A 22,230-nucleotide genomic window follows, 5' to 3' on the forward strand; every position below is an offset into this window, starting at 1 on the left:
TCGACGCCGTTAGCCGGCCGCACCGGGCCCACCGGAGGGGCTGGGGTGGTCCGGAAACACTGGCTGGACGTGCCCCGGGTGCCAAGGAGGCCCGAGAGTCTCTGGTACGCGGGGGGGAAAACACACACGGGGTTTCGGAGCTCCCTACAACAAACAGAAAGTTCCAGCCGGGGTTTTCTTTAGAAAAAAACAATGATATTTGCTAAGCCCTTACTACAAGCCAAACGCCTTACTAAGCACTGGGGTAAGATACAAGCTAATTAAGTTGGACACAGTCCATGACCCGTGTGGGGATCACAGCCTTTTCCCCCCATTTTACAGATGAGGAAACCGAGGCCCATGGAAGTGTAGTGACTAGTCCAGGGCCACACAGCAAAAAAGTAGTGGAGCCGGGATTAGAGAAGAAGCGTGGCTCAGTGGAAAGAGCCCAGGCTTTGGAGTCAGAGGTCATGGGTTCAAATCCCCACTCAGCCACATCTGCTGTGTGACCTTGGGCAAGTCATTTAACTTCTCTGAGCCTCAGTTACCTCATCTGTAAAATGGGGATTAAGAATGTGAGCCCCACGTGGGACAACCTGATCACCTTGTAACCTCCCCAGCGCTTAGGACAGTGCTCTGCACATAGTAAGCGTTTAATAAATGTCATTATAAAACCCAGGTCCTCTGACTCCCAGGGCCACACTCTACCCGCCAGGCCGCACTGCTCCTCAGGTTTCTCCAGCATGATCCAGGACCTGCCTTTTCATTATAAAAACGGACTCAACTCCAGGCTGGTCTTTCGTGATGCTTCTCTGAGGAACCAAAAAGGGACCCGAGGCCACCCAACAGGTTAGAGGGACGGCTTCACTGGGCGGCAGCTCACTAAAAAGTCCCTCAAGGTACCAGTCAGGAAGGGTCACAGCGCCTGACACCTCCCTCTTCCCCCTTACAAAACACACACACAATCACGCAACCATGGCTGCCTGCAAGCTCTTCCTCCTCTCAAACAGAAAGCTGTCACGGGGCTCACACCAGAGGTTTCTCCTTGTGCCCGGGTGGGGGGTGATGCCCCCTGGTAAATGAGTCCCAATACTGGCCACCCAGAGAGTTCGCTCTGTCGGACTCCGGTTCGGAGTCTGGCCCCTACTTTGAAACCACCGGGCTGAGCCTGCGAGGACCTTGAAACCCTGGTCGAACCCAAATCGATTGCTCAATGGTACTTACTGAGTGCTTTCTGTGTGTAGAGCATTGTACTAAGTGCTTGGGGGAGCCCAATATGGCAGAATAAGCCTTCCCAGAACGAGCTTCCAGTCTAGCCCAGCCCTTCACGCCTAGAGGTGGAGCAGACCCAGGGCCGGGTGAGCCGGCTCCTCTGAAGGCGGCCGGTCAGCGGCGCCCGGCCCGAACGCTCCCCTCCCTCACACCCCGGGCACTGGGGGCCATGTGCTCTGCACATAGTAAGCGCTCAATAAATACGATTGATGATGTGTTCCCGCATCCTGGGTCCTCCTCCAACTCCGACGGGGTGAAGCAGGTTCCAGATGGAAAAAGCCACCAGGCAGGGGCTGCACTCAGCTATGCCTCTTCCGACACGGCTTCGAACCTCCCGAGACAGGCACGTGTGCTGGCCGTCGTGGTCACTCTACAGCCTGGACAGGCATGTGGACTGGCCATGGAAGACGCTCTACAGATTCCCCGGACAGCGATCTGGCCAGAGCGCGAAGAAAAGATCCACCTGCCCACAGGTCTTGACTGTGCTTAACATTGGTAACATTACCCAAGTGATGAAGCACGATTTTGCTTACAGTTCTTACAAGAGAACTCTGCTTAAATAATAATCACAATAATAGCATTGGTTAAGTGCTTACTACGTGCCAAGCACCACAGTACGTGCTACGGTAGATACAAGATCATCTCGTCCCACTTCGGGCAGTGGGCTTCCCAATTTAAGCAGGAGGGAGAACAGTTACTGAACCCCCATTTTACAGATGGGTGAACTGAGGCACAGACAAGTTAGGCAAAGTGCCCAAGGTCACAGAGCAGACACATGGCACAGTTGGGATTAGAACCCAGGTCCTGACTCTCAGGCCGGGGCTCTTTCCACTAGGCCACGCTGCTCCTCTGTACGTGGACGTTCTTCAGTCGATGTCACAGATGGTGATCAGATTAAGTGTTGGAGCGCTTCCTTAATTCCAACGACTGTCTGAATCCAGGTGGGCTGAAGAAGACCCACGAGGAGGAGGAGGAGATGTTTGGGACAAGCTATTCCGACACTGTACGATCCGTCTCCTCCAATTCACAAGAATCCGAGGGAGGAGTGTGGGGGCCAAGGGAGACCTGGGAGGTGGAAATACTGCTCAAAGTCCACTGTCCATCACTGGCTTAAAACCCAGCCGTGTTAACTTAGGGCCAGACAGACACGCTGTTTCTTTCAAAATTGCTCCCAGACACAATTTAGAAGCCTGTGTTCTAACAGGAAGTGTTTGGAATGGCTTACCTCAATTTTAACACGTCCAAAACAGAACTCCTTACTTTCCCTGTCACTGTAGACAGCACCACTATCCTTCCTGTCTCACATGCCCATAACCTTGGCATTACCTTTGATTTGTCTCATTCAACCCTCATACTCAATCGATCGCTAAATCCTGTCGGTCCAACCTTCCCAATTCCACTAAAATCCACTCTTTCCTCTCCATCCAAATTGCTACCACGTTAATCCAACATTTACCCTATCCTGCCTTGATTACTGTATCAGCCTCCTTGCTGACCTCACTGCCTCCTGTCTCTCCCCACTCCAGTCCATATTTCACTCCACTGCCGGGATCATTTTTCTACAAAACCATTCAGGCCACGTTTCCCCGCTCTTCAAGAACTTCCAGTGGTTGCCCATCCACCTCTGCATCAAACAGAAACTCCTCACCATCGGCTTTAAAGCACTTAATCAGCTCTCCCCAACCTACCTCACTATTCCGCTTCTACAAAACCGGCCCGCACACTTCGCTTCACTGACGCCAACCTACTCACTGTTCTTCCATCTCATCTGTCTCGCCACCGACCTCTCACCTATGTCCTGCCTCTGGCCTGGAACGGCCTCCCTCTTCACATCCATGGGGCAATTACTCTCTTCCCCTTCAAAGCCTTACTGAAGGCGCATCTCCAAGAGACCTTCCTTGACTAAGCTCTCATTTTCTCTTCTCCCACCACTCCCTTCTACATCACCCTGATTTGCTCCCTTTAGTCACCCCTCCCTCAGCCCCCCGGCACTTATGTCCACATCTGTCATTCATTCATTTATATTAATGTCCATCTCCCCCTCTAGACTAGAAACTTAGGGAATGTGTCTACACTTGTACTCTTCCAAGTGTTTAGTACAGTGCTTCCAACACAGCAGGCATTCAATATGACTGACCCACTTACCCCGGGCCACACTTTTGAGTTTTCCTTCCCGACTGTCCCCATCATCTTGGCTTCCTTATAAGACAATGTAAGACTGTTGCAGCTCTGCCTGTGGCCCAGCATTTTACATTGACCATCGGGACTCTTGTTTCCAGGAATAGTAGCCCACGGGTATGTCGGATCTTCAAAGTCTTTAGTGGCTTTTGAGGACGACAGAGTCACAGAAAAAGAAAGAAAGCCAAGGAAGCAGGGAGGCTGAAAGGGCACCAGTAAGCGAGCAATCCCGGAAAAGCGCTCAGACTCCCGGCACCAGGCCTGACCTCTGTCTGCGGCCGAGGGCTTCGAGCTTGAGCTCACGGAGAAATTGGATTTATTACTATTAATTAAAATAAAAAGTGGTATTAGTTAAGCACTTACTATGTAACCGGGGCGGCTTCGGCCTCGTTCCGGCCCAGCCGTGGACACCGGGACGTCCCCCCAACCCCCACAACCGGGCAGAGGGCCAGCCTGAGCCGAGCGCCACGTGGGGCCGGTCGACAGGAGACAGCAGAGGTCACGGCCGGTGCCGGTTGGACCTGCTCCTCCAGACTTTGACAATAATTATGGCATTTGTTAAGCACTTACTATGCACCAGGAACTGTACTAAGCACTGGGGTAGACGCAAGCTAATCGGTTCGGGGTCCCCGTTCCACATGGGGCTCACAGTCTCCACGTTACAGATGAGGGAACTGAGGCACGGAGAAGTGAAGTAACTTGCTCAAGACAAGCGGCAGAACCAGGATTAGAACCCAGGTCCTTCTCACGCTCAGGCTCTATTCACTAGGCCATGCTGCTCCTAGATCTCGCGCCCAGCATTGCCCACCCATCCTGGGTGGCCCAGAAAGCCAACTGTGCCAGTCCAACCCTGGGGCACGGCTCTCAGCTCTTCCGTTTTGGCAGCTGCCCCGGATCCCCCAGACGCAATCCCACTGGTGGGACCCCAGATATTGCCAGCCCGGGGGCCGCGCTGCGGGTGCGATCCTGGGGCCGGCGGTCAGGCCGAGGCTACTTCCAGCCCAGCCGCTGACCAGCCACCTCACCAGTCCTCTCTCCCTCTGCCCGTACGGCACGGAAAGCGGGAGGCCAGAGAGGAAGCGGCCCCTGGGCCTGGCCGGCCTCCAGGTCTCCCCGCCTCCCGGCTCAAAAATACGAAGGCTTCCGCGGAACATGGAAAACTGCCGTCGGGGCGTTATTGTTATTACTAATTATAACAACAATAATAATAATAATGAGTTGTATTTGTTAAGTCAAGGTCAAGGACTAGGACAGATATGAAACTGTCAGGTCGGACTCAGTCCCTGCCCCACGTGGCGCTCACAGTCTAAGGGGGAGAGAGGATCCCCATTTTAAAGATGAATGGAGACCCTAAAAAGGTGACTTGTCCAAAGTAATAATAAATCATCATAATAATAACAATGGTAATTATGGTGAGCAATGTGCCAGGCACTGTACTAAGCACTGGGGTGGATACGAGAAATCTGGGTTGGAAACAGTTTCGGTCCCATGTGGAGCTCACGGTCTCAATCCCCGTTTTCCAGATGAGGTAACCGAGGCACAGAGAAGTGGCTTGCCCAAGGCCAAACAGCAGACAAGTGGGGGAGCCGGGATTAGAAGCCATGACCTTCTGACTCCCGGGGCCAGGCGCTACCCACTAGGCCACCCTGCTTCTCCCAAGTCACACAGCAGCAAGGGGTGAAGACGGCTTTAACTCGGTTTGACGGAGAACCCGCCATCTCTGAGGGAGGGCCGCGGTCCCAGAGGGAAGGCCTGCCCACCCCTCGTGGGCATGCCTTTTAGACTGTGAGCCCACTGTTGGGTAGGGACTGTCTCTATATGTTGCCAACTTGTACTTCCCAGGCGCTTAGTACAGTGCTCTGCACACAGTAAGCGCTCAATAAATACGATTGATTGATTGATTGATTGTGGGTGGCAGCTCATTCTTGTCCCGGAGGCTGCTGGGAAGAAGAAAGCCTGGCTTCTTCCCCACTAGCTCTCCCGCACGGAGCAGACCAGAGGAGAATTCTCTCCCCTGTATCCCTGACCTTCCAGAAGACTTCAAAACCAACCATTTCCTTTGGCTGCTGCCAATCCAGTGGCCAAGAGCTCTCTCTGGGACCCCAGCAGCGGCACCTGGAAGGTCCCGGGGGACAAATGGAGAGGACACAGAGAGAGGGGGAAGGCAGAGAGGAGACACAGGGAGGAAAAGGCTTAGGAAAAGGCCGGCCTCTATGTGCCGGGGCCACGGTCATCTGGAACAAGAATCCTCCACTCTGCTCAAAGAGCCCTCCTCTGACGGACCACAGAGGTCTCCGGCAAGGCTGGAGGGTCTGCCCAGGAAGGGGCTCTCTGCTTGGATTTGTTCGCTATGAGTCAATTCAATCAATCAATTAATCAATCGTATTTATTGAGCGCTTACTATGTGCAGAGCACCGTACTAAGTGCTTGGGAAGTACAAATTGGCAACATATAGAGACAGTCCCTACCCAACAGTGGGCTCACAGTCTAAAAGACAACAAAAGAAACAAAAGACAACAAAAGAAAACATGTGGACAGGTATCAAGGCGTCAGGACAAATAGAATTAAAGCTAAATGCACATCGTTAACAAAGTAAATAGAATAGTAAATATGTACAAGTAAAATAAATGGAAAGTAAATCTGTACAAACGTATATACAGGTGCTGTGGGGAGAGGATGGGGTGGCCAGGATTCAGGGGCAACTGAGGGGCCTGAAGCGTGGGGGAGGGTGGGATGGGGAGACCCCAGATGGGTGCGTGGAGATAAGGGTATGATGATGGAGAGGGTGGGTGGGTGTGGGGTCCACGCAGGGCTCTGTCCCAAGAGCCAGATGATAAAACTGCCCCTCCTCCCCTCCCCACTTCCATCTGTCTCAGCCCCACACACTAACCTCCCCAGCAGCAGAACTTTCTCCCCATCTCCAGGGTGAGGATGGACTCCCCTTGACCTCCCCCCGAGCCAGACGGAGGGCCCCCACACACCCACTGTTCTAAGCGATCAAGTAGATACAAGCTCATTAGGTTGGACACAGTCCCTGTCCCACATAAGGCTCAAAGTCTCCATCCCCATTTTACAGACGAGGGAACCGAGGCCCACGGAATCGAAGCAGACAAGTGGCAGAGCTGGGATTGGGACCCAGGTCCGTCTGATTCCCAGGCTCGGGCTCTATCCGCTAGGCAATGCTGTTGCTCATGGACACGGGCCATTTCCCACGTGGGGCTCACAATCTTAATCCCCATTTCGCAGACAGAGGGAACTGAGGCCCAGGGCAGTGAAGTGACTTGCCCATCATCATCATCATCATCATCATCATCATCATCAATCGTATTTATTGAGTGCTTACTATGTGCAGAGCACTGTACTAAGCGCTTGGGAAGTACAAATTGGCAACAAATAGAGACAGTCCCTACCCAACAGTGGGCTCACAGTCTAAAAGGGGGAGACAGAGAACAAAACCAAACATACTAACAAAATAAAATAAATAGAATAGATATGTACAAGTAAAATAAATAAATAAATAAATAGAGTAATAAATATGTACAAACATATATACAGGTGCTGTGGGGAAGGGAAGGAGGTAAGATGGGTGGATGGAGAGGGGGGCGAGGGGGAGAGGAAGGAAGGGGCTCAGTCTGGGAAGGCCTCCTGGAGGAGGTGACCTCTCAGCCAGGCCCTTCTGATGCCTAAGCCTGGGCTCTTTCCACTGAGAAGCAGTGGGGCCTAATGGAAAGAGCAAGGATTGGCGGGGGGGTCAGAGGACCTGGGTTCTAATCCCAGCTCTGCCACCTGTACGCTCTGTGACCTTGGGCAAGTCACTTCACTTCACTGTGCCTCAGTTCCCTCATCTGGAAAATGGGGATTAAGACCGTGAGCCCCATGTGGGAATGTAGGACAGGGACTGCGTCCAACCCAATTATCTTGTCTCTACCTCAGCGCTTAGTACAGTGCCTGGCACAAAGTAAGCGTAGACTGTAAGCTTCTTGTGGGCAGGGAATGTGTCTGTTTATTGTTGTATTGTACTCCCCCAGGCGCTTAGTACAGCGCTCTGCACAAAGTAAGTGCTCAATAAATACGACTGAATGAATGAATGAATGAAACACCACAACTATTATAATCACCTTTATCTACCCAGCAAACAAGGACATGTGAAAGGAAGAATGTTCTAGACCGACTGGGATTTTTATCCAAGTACCAGCGGGGGTCTCGTCCGCTCTGTTCTAGGGTTCCTCTGAAAACAATAATAATAATAATAATAATAATAATAATAATAATAATAATAATAATTGTTAAGCGCTTACTATGCGTGCAGCACTGTTCTAAGCACTGGGGGGGGTGATACAAGGTGATCAGGTTGTCCCACGTGGGGCTCACAGTTTTAATCCCCATTTCACAGATGAGGGAACTGGCCCAGAGAAGTTAAGTGACTTGCTCAAAGTCACACAGCTGACAAGTGGCAGAGCTGGGCTTAGAACCCATGACCTGAGGCTGAACAGCCTCAGCGATGTGCATCGGTGGTGGAAAGAGGACCGTGGTCTACACATACAAAGGGAGTTGGGTTGCGGGTCCCTTGGGAATCGAGCCAAACCTCCCGAGGAGCCCCCGCCTCAAGGACCAGACAAACTGAGTTGGGCTCAGCTGATGATGATGGCATTTATTAAGCGCTTACTATGTGCAAAGCACTGTTCTAAGCGCTGGGGAGGTTACAAGGTGATCAGGTTGTCCCACGGGGGGCTCACAGTCTTAATCCCCACTTTTACAGATGAGGTAACTGAGGCACAGTGAAGTTAAGTGACTTGCCCAAAGTCACACAGCTGACAATTGGCGGAGCCGGGATTTGAACCCACGACCTCTGACTCCAAAGCCCGGGCTCTTTTCCATTGAGCCACGCTGCTTCTCTGCTAACCTACCTCCCACCTAACCAGGGTCCAGATACGACAGAACAATCCATCAACACATCAACGCTATATACTGAGTGTTACAAATCCTCACTCGACGCAAGCTTCCCAGTGAGGGGACAGACAGAGCCATTGGGGGCTTCCTTGTTTATTTCTGGCCAGAGTCAACGCCCGCAAAACACGACTAAACTGCCTTCCCAGAGCCCCCAAAATATCCTCCAGTGATACACTAACAGACCTTCCTCTCAGACTAGCAACCAAGGCTCGCTCAGGGAAATAAAATAAGCGTTGTCTTCTTTTACAGGCTGCTTTATGCCACCCAACTCCTCCCTCTTAACTCAAGTCCTTGTAAATCAATCAGCAGTATTTACTGAGCACTTACTATGTGCAGAACAATCCATCAACACATCAACGCTATATACTGAGTGTTACAAATCCTCACTCGATGCAAGCTTCCCAGTGAGGGGACAGACAGAGCCATTGGGGGCTTCCTTGTTTATTTTTGGCCAGAGTCAACGCCCGCAAAACACGACTAAAACTGCCTTCCCAGAGCCCCCAAAATATCCTCCAGTGATACCCCGACAGACCTTCCTCTCAGACTAGCAACCAACGCTCGCTCAGGGAAATAAAATAAGCGTTGTCTTCTTCTACCGGCTGCTTTATGCCACCCAACTCCTCCCTCTTAACTCAAGTCCATGGAAATCAATCAGTAGTATTTCCTGAGCACTTACTATGTGCAGAACACAGTACTAAGCGCTTAGGTGAGTACACTACAAATGTACTTATACCCATCCTAAGCACTTTTCCTCACCATGTGGCGTTCCTATACCTACCCCAGTGCTTAGAACATAAGCTCTTAATGCCATAACATTATTTATTTATTTATTTTACTTGTACATATCTATTCTATTTATTTTATTTTGTTAATATGTTTGGTTTTGTTCTCGGTCTCCCCCTTCTAGACTGTGAGCCCACTGTTGGGTAGGGACTGTATCTATATGTTGCCAACTTGTACTTCCCAAGCACTTAGTACAGTGCTCTGCACACAGTAAGCACTCAATAAATACGATTGATTGATTGATTATTGCTGTTATTTTGTATTTTATGTTTATTCAATTACACAGTCAACTCTTTTGACTACTCCACTTGCCAATATTTTCTGTCTGTCCCCCCTGTAGGCTGTAAGCTCATTGTGGGCGGGGACCGTGTCAACCAACTCCATTACTCTATTTATTTATTTTATTCGTACATATCTATTCTATTTTATTTTGTTAGTACGTTTGGTTTTGTTCTCTGTCTCCCCCTTTTAGACTGTGAGCCCACTGTTGGGTAGGGACTGTCTCTATATGTTGCCAACTTGGACTTCCCAAGTGCTTAGTGCAGTGCTCTGCACACAGTAAGCGCTCAATAAATACGACTGATTGATTGATTACACTGCTCTTTTCTAAACAGCGCTCTGCAGACAGTAGACACTCAATAAATATTGAGCAATTATTGACGGATGAGAATGCAAGCTCCTAGAGGGCAGGAATGTGTCACCCTTCTATGTGTTGTATTTCCCAGTGGGTGCTCACTAAATACTACCACCACTACCATTACTACTAGAGCTACTATCACTACTAACTCACTAAATACCACTATTGTGGTACAACTACGGCTTCTACAGCTACTACCACCACAACAATGGCAATGAAAAGAAGCCTAAATCCAACCCAAAGCCGGACAGAGTTCTTCGCGGACAAGTCTCAAAGATGTCCATGACAAGTTACGTAGGTTGGAGAAGCATCATCTGGAAGAATGAGCAAAGGCACCCCCAAAGCAGCTAATTGGGGTACCCTGGGGTTATCAATGTCATAAACTACCAGATTGAAAACACGAGTCCTCTGCTGCTGTCACGATGGGAAGCCCCGCGGCCTAACGGAAAAATCCCAGGTTGGGGAGTCGGGAGGACCTGGGTTCTAATCCCCACTCCGCCATGTGTCTGCAGTGTGACCCTGGGCAAGTCACTTCACTTCTCAGCTTCATTTCCTCAGCTAGTTGAGGAATTAATACCTGTTCTTCCTCCTTCAAACTGCGAGCCTCATGTGGGACAGGGACAGCGTCCAACCTGATTAACTGTACCCCCACCGCTTACGATGTTGGACACAGAGTAAGCGCTTAACAAATACCACCACAACAATAATTATTATTGTTATTGCTGCAAAAAACAATTTGGGTAGTGGAGAGCATGTCTGGTTCAATGACTTTAAAGCGGGAGAAGACTTTCCTTCAGGAAGCGGGCAAAGGGGAGGTTCAACAGAAGCCCCTGCTGGCTCACTCCAGGCTATTTACTTATTGTTTCCAGATCATTTGAAGCACAAAGGAGAATATTCCGGTCCTCATTTTTCCTATTTTGTTCGGACACACATTACGTGAACTCAGAGAAAGAGGGCAGTCATTTTCTGAGTGTCATAAAGTTAGAGGTAACGGCATTTTTCCGGTTCAAGAGCTTTTCTGTTGTTCTTCCTCCCACTTGGACTCTGAGTCCTAAGTGGGACAGGGTCTGCATCCGACCTGATTCACCTGTATCCACGCCGGTGCCCGGCACAAAGTTAAGCGCTTAAACACGAGAGAACGACATGCCCAAAATCAATCAGTGGCCGCTCCGGATTTGCACCACGGACGGAAATCGCTCGCGGAATTCAACTGACGTAGACTCGGTCTATCGTTTCAACCGTGCCCGGCTCCGCGAACCGCTTTCCAAATAGCCCTTTGGCCCCCGTAAACCACCCGGCCGCAGCTCCGCGAGGCTAGGAATCGTGTCCCTGTCAACATCTTGAGACCTATCGTCATACAAGGAAGGTCATTGTTCCCTGCCTGCGATTTGGGGTGTTCCTGCAAGTGCGAACAGATGTGAGTTTAAAAATATTGGTACGGGTAATACTGTTAATAATAGCAGCCCAGAACCTACCCCGCTTTCCTAGAAACGCGCTTCAATTTTTGACACCCTCCTCCTTTCACGAGGCTAAGGGGGAAAGGGGTGACGAGGCAGGACCCGGGTTTTATTTGCTGACCCGTCAAGGCCTTAAGGGTTCCCTACTGTTGGGCTGCCACGTTCCGGGGAAGGCCGCCAACCTTTTCCTGTTGTAATTGAAGAGTTCCAAGAGGAATAAATGGGATTAATCTCCTCTGCCTCCTCCCCTTCAAAACAAACAAAAACCACCCTTCCCAGTTACCCGGCCCAAGAAGATGGACTTGAAAACAAATACAGGATGCGACCGTGCCTTTCTAAGGTTGCCCGGTCCCATTTCCTTCGAACACGATCCGCGCGCGATCGCTTTTAAAATCCAGAGCCTCTCCGTGCCCACCCGTCCCGAGCCCCCTCGTCTCCCTCTGTGACGTCCCTTGATGCGCAACTGGGGCCCTTTGGCTCCCGCTCTAATAATAATAATAATAATAATTACGGTATTTGTTAAGTGCTTACTGTGCGCCAAGCACTCTACTAAGCGCTGGAGTGGGCAGAGAAGTAGCAAGGCCTAATGGAAAGAGCACAAGCCTGGGAGTCCGAGGTCGTGGGTTCTAATCCCGGCTCTGCCACATATCTGCTGTTGCCCTTGGACAAGCCACTTAGCTTCTCTGTGCCTCAGTTTCCTCATCTGTAAGACCGCGAGCCCCGTGAGGCACATGGATTGTGTCCAACCTGATTACCTTGTATCTACTCCAGAGCTTAGAACAGTGCTTGGCACATAATAAGGGCTTAATACCACAATTATCATTATTATTATTACTAGCAAATTGAGTTGGACACAGTCCCTGTCCCGCAAAGGATTACCGGCCTTCATCCGGATTATGACTATGAGCCCCACGTAGGACAACCTGATTACCTTGTATCTGCTCCAGCGCTTAGAACAGTGCTTGGCACAGAGTAGGCGCTTAAATACCATTATTATTATTATCATTATTATTATTATCCCCATTTTACAGATGAGGTCTGTAAAATTCCCAAACCCGGGCTCTTTCCACTGAGCCCTGTCGCTTGGGAGTCAGAGGCCGTGGGTTCTAATTCCGCCTCCGTCACTCGTCAGCTGTCTCACTTCGGGCAAGACGCTTTGCTTCTCTGGGCCTCAGTTCCCTCATCTGTCAAATGGGGATTAAAAGCGTGAGCCCCATGTGGGACACAACCTGATCATCCTGTATTAGAGCAACAGCGTGGGTCAGTGGAAAGAGCCCGGGCTTGGGAGTCAGAGGTCATGGGTTCAAATCCCGGCTCCGCCTCTTGTCAGCTGGGTGACGTTGGGCAAGTCACTTCACTGGGCCTCAGTTCCCTCATCTGTAAAATGGGGATTAAGGCTGTGAGCCCCACAGGGGACAACCTGATCACCTTGTATCCTCCCCAGCACTTAGAACAGTGCTTTGCACATAGTAAGCACTTAACACCAAAATTATTATTATTATTATTATCTGCCCCAGAGCTTAGAACAGTGCTTGTACATATTTACTATTCTATTTATTTTGTTAATTTATTCATTCAATCATATTTATTGAGCACTTACTGTGTGCAGAGCACTGTACTAACTGCTTGGGAAGTACAAGTTGTTAGTGATTCTAGACTAGACTGGGAGCCCTTCTAGACTGTGAGCCCGCTGTTGGGTAGGGACCGTCTCTGTTGCCGAATTGTACTTTCCAAGCGCTTAGTACAGTGCTCTGCACAAAGTAAGTGCTCAATAAATACGATTGAATGAATGAATGATGTGCACAGAGCTTTAATTCTATTTGTTCTGACGATTTTGACACCTCTCTACATGTTTTGTGGTCTGTCTCCCCCTTCTAGACTGTGAGCCCATTGTTAGGTAAGGACCGTCTCTATCAGTGGCCGACTTATACTTAGTACAGTAATACAGTATACTTAGTACATATCCCGGCTCTGCCAATTGTCAGCTGTGTGACTTTGGGCAAGTCACTTACCTTCTCTGTGACTCAGTTCCCTCATCTGTAAAATGGGGATTAAGACTGTGAGCCCCCCAGGGGATAACCTGATCACCTTGTAACCTCCCCAGTGCTTAGAACAGTGCTTTGCACATAGTAAGCGCTTAATAAATACCATCATTATCATTATTATTATTACAGTGTTTTGCACAAAGTAAGCGCTCAATAGATGACTAAATGAATGCTTGGCACATAGTAAGCGCTTACCAAATACCATCATCACAGAGAAGCAGCGTGGCTCAGTGGAAAGAGCCCGGGCTTTGGAGTCAGAGGTCATGGGTTCAAATCCCAGCTCCGCCAATTGTCAGCTGTGTGACTTTGGGCAAGTCACTTAACTTCTCTGTGCCTCAGTTCCCTCATCTGGAAAATGGGGATGAAGACTGTGAGCCCCACGTGGGACAATGTGATCACCTTGTAACCTCCCCAGCACTTAGAACAGTGCTTTGCACATAGTAAGCACTTAATAAATGCTGCCTTTATTATTATTATTATTAATAATAAGAGAAGCAGCGTGGCTCAGTGGAAAGAGCCCAGGCTTTGGAGTCAGAGGTCATGGGTTCAAATCCCAGCTCCACCACTCGTCAGCTGTGTGACTTTGGGCAAGCCACTTCACTTCTCTGGGCCTCAGTTACCTCATCTGTAAAATGGAGATTAAGACTGTGAGCCCCACATGGGACAACCTGATCAACTTGTTAATTCCCCAGCGCTTAGAACAGTTCTCTGCACATAGCAAGCGCTTAATAAATGCCATTATGATTATTATTATTAAATCCCGGCTCCGCCACTTGTCTGCTGTGTGACCTTGCGCAAGTCACTTCACTTCTCTGGGCCTCAGTTCCCTCATCTGGAAAATGGGGATGAAGACTGTGAGCCCCTCGTGGGCCAACCTGATTACCTTGTATCTCCCCCAATCAATCGTATTTATTGAGCGCTTACCGTGTGCAGAGCACTGCACTAAACGCTTGGGAAGTACAAGCTGGCAACATATAGAGACGGTCCCTAACCAACAGTGGGCTCACAGTCTAGAACAGTGATTAGCATATAGTAAGCGCTTAACAAATCCCAACATTATTATTATTATTGTTAATGATTATTACGGTGGTTGCGTCGGGCAGAGGCCCAACCTTGGGGGGTGATTTCTCTTTAAATATGGCAGCACGTGGGGCGGCATTGTGAGGGAGGCCGCCCGCCCCTCCCCCACCCGCCCCCAGGCCCCGCCCCCCTGGCGCGCGCGCCGCCACTGCGCAGGCGCGCTCTTTCTCTCGCGCGCGCCCGCGCCGCCACTGCGCAGGCGCGCGCTCTCTCTCTCTCTCGCCCCCCCCCCCCGGGCCCCCCAGCGCGCATGCGCCGGCCGGGCTGGCAGCCCTCAGCCGACCCCTCAGAGTCACCTCGGCCCTTGGGCGACTAAAATGATAACAATAATAATAATAATAATAATGATGGCATTTATTAAGCGCTTACTATGTGCAAAGCACTGTTCTAAGCGCTGGGGAATTTACAAGGTGCTCAGGCTGCCCCACGTGGGGCTCACAGTCTTCATCCCCATTTTACAGAGGAGGCAACTGAGGCCCAGAGAAGTGAAGTGACTCGCCCAAAGTCACACAGCTGACGGGTGGCAGAGCCGGGATTTGAACCGATGATCTCTGGCTTCAAAGCCCGGGCTCCTTCCACCGAGCCACGCTGCTTCCCTACCCCCCAGGCGCTTAGTACAGTGCTCTGCACACAGCAAGCGCTCAATGAATCAATCAATCGTATTTATTGAGCGCTTACTGTGTGCAGAGCACTGTACTAAGCGCTTGGGAAGTCCAAGTTGGCAACATCTAGAGACAGTCCCTACCCAACAGTGGGCTCACAGTCTAAAAGGGGGAGACAAAGAACAAAACCAAACACACTAACAAAATAAAATCAATAGAATAGATATGTACAAGTAAAATAAGTAAATAGAGTAATAAATATGTACAATATGACTGAATGAATGAATGAAGCACTGTTCTAAGCGCTGGGGGTTACAAGGTGATCAGGTTGCCCCCCGCGGGGCTCACGGTCTTCATCCCCATTTTACAGACGGAATCAATCAATCATATTTATTAAGTCATTCATTCAATCGTATTTATTGAGTGCTTACTGTGTGCAGAGCACTGTACTAAGCGCTTGGGAAGTACAAGTTGGCAACATATAGAGACGGTCCCTACCCAACAGTGGGCTCACAGTCTAAAAGGGGGAGACGGAGAACAAAACCAAACATACTAACAAAATAAAATAAATAGAATAGATGTACACAAGCAAAATAGAGTAATAAATATGTACAATACGACTGAATGAAGCACTGTTCTAAGCGCTGGGGGGTTACAAGGCGATCAGGTTGCCCCCCGCGGGGCTCACAGTCTTCATCCCCATTTTACAGATGGAATCAATCAATCGTATTTATTCATTCATTCAATCGTATTTACTGAGCGCTTACTGTATGCAGAGCACTGTACTAAGCGCTTGGGAAGTACAAGTTGGCATCATATAGAGACGGTCCCTACCCAACAGTGGGCTCACAGTCTAGAAGGGGGAGACAGAGGACAAAACAAAACGTATTAACAAAATAAAATAAATAGAATAGATATGTACAAGTAAAATAAATAAATAAAAGGGGTCTGGGGTCGCCCTGGTGGCCCTGCCCTCGCTGGGACACAAGGGCTTCACCCCCTTGGTGCAGGGGACCCCCTCCGGCTCCCCACAATAGGCCTCGGCTTCACCCCTCATCATCATCATCATCATCAGTATTTATTGAGCGCTTACTGTGTGCAGAGCACTGTATTAAGCGCTTGGGAAGTACAAGTTGGCAACATCTAGAGACAGTCCCTACCCAATAGTGGGCTCACAGTCTAAAAAAGCCTCCTCAGGGAAGCGCAGACACTGCCCGTTGTTGGGAAGGAACCGTCTCCACGCGTTACCGATTTGTCCTCTCCCAAGCGCTCAGTACAGTGCCCTGCACACATTAAGCGCTCAATAAATGAATGAATGAGAAACCCGTCGTCCGGGCCACACCGCAACACCCCCAACCACCGATTCCTGGAGGTAGAGGCCGGTCCTGGGCCTCCTACCTCTCGCCCCCGCCATTCACTCAATCGTCTTTAATGATAAGAAGAATAATAATGATCGCATTTATTAAGCACTTACTATGTGCAAAGCACTGTTCTAAGCGCCGGGGAGGGTACAAGGTGATCGGGTTGTCCCACGGGGGGCTCACAGTCTTCATCCCCATTTTACAGATGAGGGAACTGAGGCCCGGGGAAGTTAAGTCACTTGCCCAAAGTCACACAGCTGACAGTTGGCGGAGCCGGGAGTACAAGTCTAGACTGTGCGCCCGCTGTTGGGTAAGGGCCGTCTCTATATGTTGCCAACTTGGACTTCCCAAGCGCTTAGTACGGTGCTCTGCACACAGTAAGCGCTCAACATTCATTTATTCAATCGTATTTATTGAGCGCTTACTGTGGGCAGAGCACCGTACTAAGCGCTTCGGAAGTCCAAGTTGGCAACATATAGAGACGGCCCCTACCCAACAACCTCCATGGCGGGGGCAAGGGATGCGGCTGCCCTCACTTCTCTGGGCCTCAGTTCCCTCCTCTGAAAAATGGGCATTAATAATAATAATAATAATGGCATTTATTAAGCACTTACTATGTGCAAAGCACTGTTCTAAGCGCTGGGGAGGTTACAAGGTGATCAGGTTGTCCCACGGGGGGCTCACAGTCTTAATCCTCGTTTTACAGATGAGGTCACTGAGGCCCAGAGAATAACAATAATAATAATGATTACGGCATTTATTAAGGGCTTACTATGTGCAAAGCACTGTTCTAAGCGCTGGGGCGGTTACAGAGTGATCAGGTTGTCCCACAGGGGGCTCCCAGTCTTAATTCCCATTTTACAGTTGAGGGGACGGAGGCCCTGAGCAGTGAAGTGTCTTGCCCAAAGTCACCCAGTCGACAATTGGCAGTGGCGGGATTTGAACCCATGACCTCCAAAGCCCGGGCCTGTGAGTCCCACTTGGGACCACCTGATTCATTCATTCAATCGTATTTATTGAGCGCTTACGGTGTGCGGGGCACTGTACTGGGCGCTTGGGAAGGACAAGTTGGCAACATATAGACGGTGCCCTACCCAACAGTGGGCTCACAGTCTAGAAGGGGGGACGGACAACGAAGCCAAACATGGGGACGGGTGTCAAGTCGCTCGTCAGCGCTTAGAACAGCGCTTTGCACAGAGTAAGCGCTTAACAGATGCCATTATTATCACCATTCCCCAACCGGCTTGGCAGGCCGGCGGGGTTAAAGGTCAACCCGGCCCCGTCTGCCACGGGGCAATACAGCGCTTACCACAAGCGCTTAGTACAGTGCTCTGCACACAGTAAGCGCTCAATAAATACGACTGATTGCCACCACCGCCCTCGGCTCCGAGTTCATTCATTCATTCATTCAATCGTATTGACTGAGCGCTTACTGTCCTCTCCCCCTCGTCCCCTCTCCATCCCCCCATCCTACCTCCTTCCCTACAGCACCTGTATCTATGTTTGTACATATTTATCACTCTATTTATTTTACTTGTCCATATCTATTCTATTTATTTTATTTTGTTAGCATGTTTGATTTCGTTCTCTGCCTCCCCCTTCTAGACTGTGAGCCCATTGTTGGGTAGGGGCCGTCTACCTCCTTCCCTACAGCACCTGTATCTATGTTTGTACATATTTATCACTCTATTTTACTTGTCCATATCTATTCCATTTATTTTATTTTGTTAGCATGTTTGGTTTCGTTCTCTGCCTCCCCCTTCTAGACTGTGAGCCCATTGTTGGGTAGGGGCCGTCTACCTCCTTCCCTCCAGCACCTGTATCTATGTTTGTACATATTTATCACTCTATTTATTTTACCTGTCCATATCTATTCTATTTTGTTAGCATGTTTGATTTCGTTCTCTGCCTCCCCCTTCTAGACTGTGAGCCCATTGTTGGGTAGGGGCCGTCTACCTCCTTCCCTCCAGCACCTGTATATATGTTTGTACATATTTATCACTCTATTTTACTTGTCCATATCTATTCTATTTATCTTATTTTGTTACTATGTTTGATTTTGTTCTCTGCCTCCCCCTTCTAGACTGTGAGCCCATTGTTGGGTAGGGGCCGTCTACCTCCTTCCCTCCAGCACCTGTATATATGTTTGTACATATTTATCACTCTATTTATTTTACTTGTCCACATCTATTCTATTTATCTCATTCTGTTAGCATGTTTGGTTTTGTTCTCTGCCTCCCCCTTCTAGACTGTGAGCCCATTGTTGGGTAGGGGCCGTCTACCTCCTTCCCTACAGCACCTGTATATATGTTTGTACATATTTATCACTCTATTTTACTTGTCCATATCTATTCCATTTATTTTATTTTGTTAGCATGTTTGATTTCGTTCTCTGCCTCCCCCTTCTAGACTGTGAGCCCATTGTTGGGTAGGGGCCGTCTACCTCCTTCCCTCCAGCACCTGTATCTATGTTTGTACATATTTATCACTCTATTTATTTTACTTGTCCATATCTATTCTATTTTGTTAGCATGTTTGATTTCGTTCTCCGCCTCCCCCTTCTAGACTGTGAGCCCACTGTTGGGTAGGGACCGTCTACCTCCTTCCCTACAGCACCTATATATATGTTTGTACATAGTTATCACTCTATTTTACTTGTCCATATCTATTCTATTTATTTTATTTTGTTACTATGTTTGATTTTGTTCTCTGCCTCCCCCTTCTAGACTGTGAGCCCACTGTTGGGTAGGGACCGTCTACCTCCTTCCCTACAGCACCTACATATATGTTTGTACATAGCTATCACTCTATTTATTTTACTTGTCCATATCTATTCTATTTTATTTCGTTACTATGTTTGATTTCGTTCTCTGCCTCCCCCTTCTAGACTGTGAGCCCATTGTTGGGCAGGGACTCTATGTTGCCAACTCGTCCTTCCCAAGCGCTTAGGCCGGTGCTCGGCACACAGTTAGCGCTCAATAAATACGATTGATTGATGATTGATTGATTGGCCCAACAACGGGCTGACGGTGTAGAGTTCTTCCCCCGTCCAACGGACGAGGGGGAGGTGTGAAGTTTATGGGGGGGAGGGGGGTCAGGCCCTCTTGCTCCCTCCCCACGTGATCGCCCCCCCCGATGCCCCCCACTCTTTCTTCGCCCCTCCCCACCATCGCCCCCCGGTCAGGAAGAGGGGCCGTCCGTCCGTCCGTCCCCAGGCCCCGCCTCGCGGGTGGGCTGGAGGTTGGGGGTCGTTGGCCCCCCCCCCCCTCCCCCGTTGTACCTGCCAGCTGTCTTCGCAGGAGCAGCGCCGACTGCAGCTCCGTCATCCTCCCGGCCGGGGCCCCGTGGGCCAGGGGAGCCCCGGGGGTGGGGTGGGTCGGTCGGTCTGTCTGTCGGGGGGTCGGTGGGTCCTCACCCGGGGGCACGGGGACACGGGGGACCTCGGGCCCCCTCCGCTCCGACCCCCGACGCCGCCTCGCTGCGTGCAGGGCCGCTCCGCGCAGGCGCGCTGGGGACCGGCCAGCCCTCCCCCCGAGGCCACGCCCCCTGACTGCGTCACCAAGGCACGCGCCCCGCCCGCTAGGCCCCACTCCTCCTCCCGGCCCCGCCCGCCGCCGCCTCAGCACCGGCTATTGGTCGCTTAAGTCCCCGCCCCCTGACGTCACCGCGCCCCCTAGTCCCGACTCCTCCTTCCTACCCCGCCCACCGCCGCCTCAGCACCGGCTATTGGTCGCTTAAGTCCCCGCCCCCTGACGTCACCGCGCCCCCAGTCCCGACTCCTCCTTCCTACCCCGCCCACCGCCGCCTCGGCACCGGCTATTGGTCGCTTAAGTCCCCGCCCCCTGACGTCACCGCGCCCCCTAGTCCCGACTCCTCCTTCCTTCCCCGCCCACCGCCGCCTCGAAGCCGACTATTGGTCCTCAAATTCCCCGCCCCTGACGTCACCATGAATCCCCGCCCACCTCCGCATAGGCCCCGGCTATTGGTCCTTTATGGACACGCCCCCTGACGTCACCGACCACGCACCGCCATCTTGGGAAGGTCACGTCGACGCCCGGCCATGGCGAGAAGGTCATTCATTCATTCAGTCGTATTTATTGAGCGCTAACTGTGTGCAGGGCACTGTACTAAGTGCTCAGGACAAGTTGGCAACATAGGCCTTCCTTCCTCTCGTCCCCCTCTCCATCCCCCCCATCTTACCTCCTTCCCTTCCCCACAGCACCTGGATATATGTATATATGTTTGTACTTATTTATTACTCTATTTTACTTGTACATATCTGTTCTATTTATTTTATTTTGTTACTATGTTTGGTTTTGTTCTCTGTCTCTCCCTTTTAGACTGTGAGCCCACTGTTGGGTAGGGACTGTCTCTATATGCTGCCTATTTGTACTTCCCAAGCGCTTAGTACGGTGCTCTGCACATAGTAAGCGCTCAATAAATACGATTGATGATGATGATGATAGAGAGACGGTCCCTACCCAACAGTGGGCTCACAGTCGAGGGGCCTCCCCTGAGAAGCATACTAATCATGCCATTTGTGAAGCGCTTACCAATAATAATAATAATAATGGCATTTACTAAGCGCTTACTATGTGCAAAGCACTGTTCTAAGCGCTGGAGGGGGATACAAGGTGATCGGGTTGCCCCACTTGGGGCTCACAGTCTTCACCCCCATTTTACAGATGAGGTCACTGAGGCTCAAAGAAGTGAAGTGGCTTGCCCAAGGTCACCCAGCAGACATGTGGCAGAGGCGGGATTAGAACCCATGACCTCTGATTCCCAAGCCCGGGCTCTTTCCACTGAACCACGCTGCTTCCCATGTCATTTGTTAAGCGCTTACTACTACTACTAATAATGGCATTTATTAAGCGCTTACTATGTGCAAAGCACTGTTCTAAGCGCTGGAGGGGGATACAAGGTGATCAGGTTGTCCCACGTGGGGCTTACAGTCTTAAACCCCATTTTACAGATGAGGTCACTGAGGCTCAAAGAAGTTACGTGGCTTGCCCAAGGTCACCCAGCAGACATGTGGCGGAGTCGGGATTAGAACCCATGACCTCTGACTCCCAAGCCCGGGCTCTTTCCACTGAACCACTCTGCTTCCCATGCCATTTGTTAAGCGCTTACTACTACTACTACTAATTAGCTGTGTGACTTTGGGCAAGTCACTTAACTTCTCTGTGCCTCAGTTACCTCATCTGTAAAATGGGGATGAAGACTGTGAGCCCCCCCGTGGGACAACCTGATCACCTTGTAACCTCCCCAGTGCTTAGAACAGTGCTTTGCACATAGTAAGCGCTTGTTTAATAAATGCCAAAAATAATAATAATAATGGCATTTATTAAGCACTTACTATGTGCAAAGCACTGTTCTAAGAGCTGGGGAGGTTACAAGGTGGTTCACAGTCTTAATCCCCATTTTACAGATGAGGGAACTGAGGCCTAGAGAAGTTAAAAAGTCACACAGTTAACAATCGGCGGAGCTGGGATTTGAACCCATTATTATTATTATTCTCAACCCCAGAGCACATATGAGAAGCAACATGGCTCAGTGGAAAGAGTATGGGCTTTGGAGTTGGAGGTCATGGGTTAAAATCTAAGCTCTGCCAATTGTCAGCTGTGTGACTTTGGGCAAGTCACTTCACTTCTCTGGGCCTCACTTACCCCATCTGTAAAATGGGGATTAAGACTGTGAGCCCCCCATGGGACAACCTGACCACCTTGTAACCTCCCCAGTGCTTAGAACAGTGCTTTGCACGTAGTAAGCGCTTAATAAATGCCGTTATTATGTCCATATCCTGTTACCCTCCCATTTCCCCTATCTGTAATTTATTTCCATGTCTGATATCCCCTCTTGACTACAAGCATATTATGAGCTCATTAT

The 22,230-nt window shown here is 50.1% G+C and overlaps 1 protein-coding gene across 1 annotated transcript in view; it reads right to left on the bottom strand.

Moving 5' to 3' along the window:
* UBE2G1 (ubiquitin conjugating enzyme E2 G1) overlaps positions 1-19,843 on the bottom strand; it is a 73,731-nt gene extending 53,888 nt beyond the window's left edge. The window contains exon 1 of the mRNA XM_038759660.1: positions 19,625-19,843. Within this exon, the coding sequence (XP_038615588.1) occupies positions 19,625-19,670 (46 nt within the window). The 5' untranslated portion in view covers positions 19,671-19,843. The remainder of the gene's footprint in view (positions 1-19,624) is intronic.
* Between the last annotated feature and the right edge of the window lie 2,387 nt (positions 19,844-22,230).

Source organism: Tachyglossus aculeatus, chromosome 17, assembly GCF_015852505.1.
Source record: "Tachyglossus aculeatus isolate mTacAcu1 chromosome 17, mTacAcu1.pri, whole genome shotgun sequence".
In the NCBI taxonomy this organism is placed as follows: Eukaryota; Metazoa; Chordata; class Mammalia; order Monotremata; family Tachyglossidae; genus Tachyglossus; species Tachyglossus aculeatus.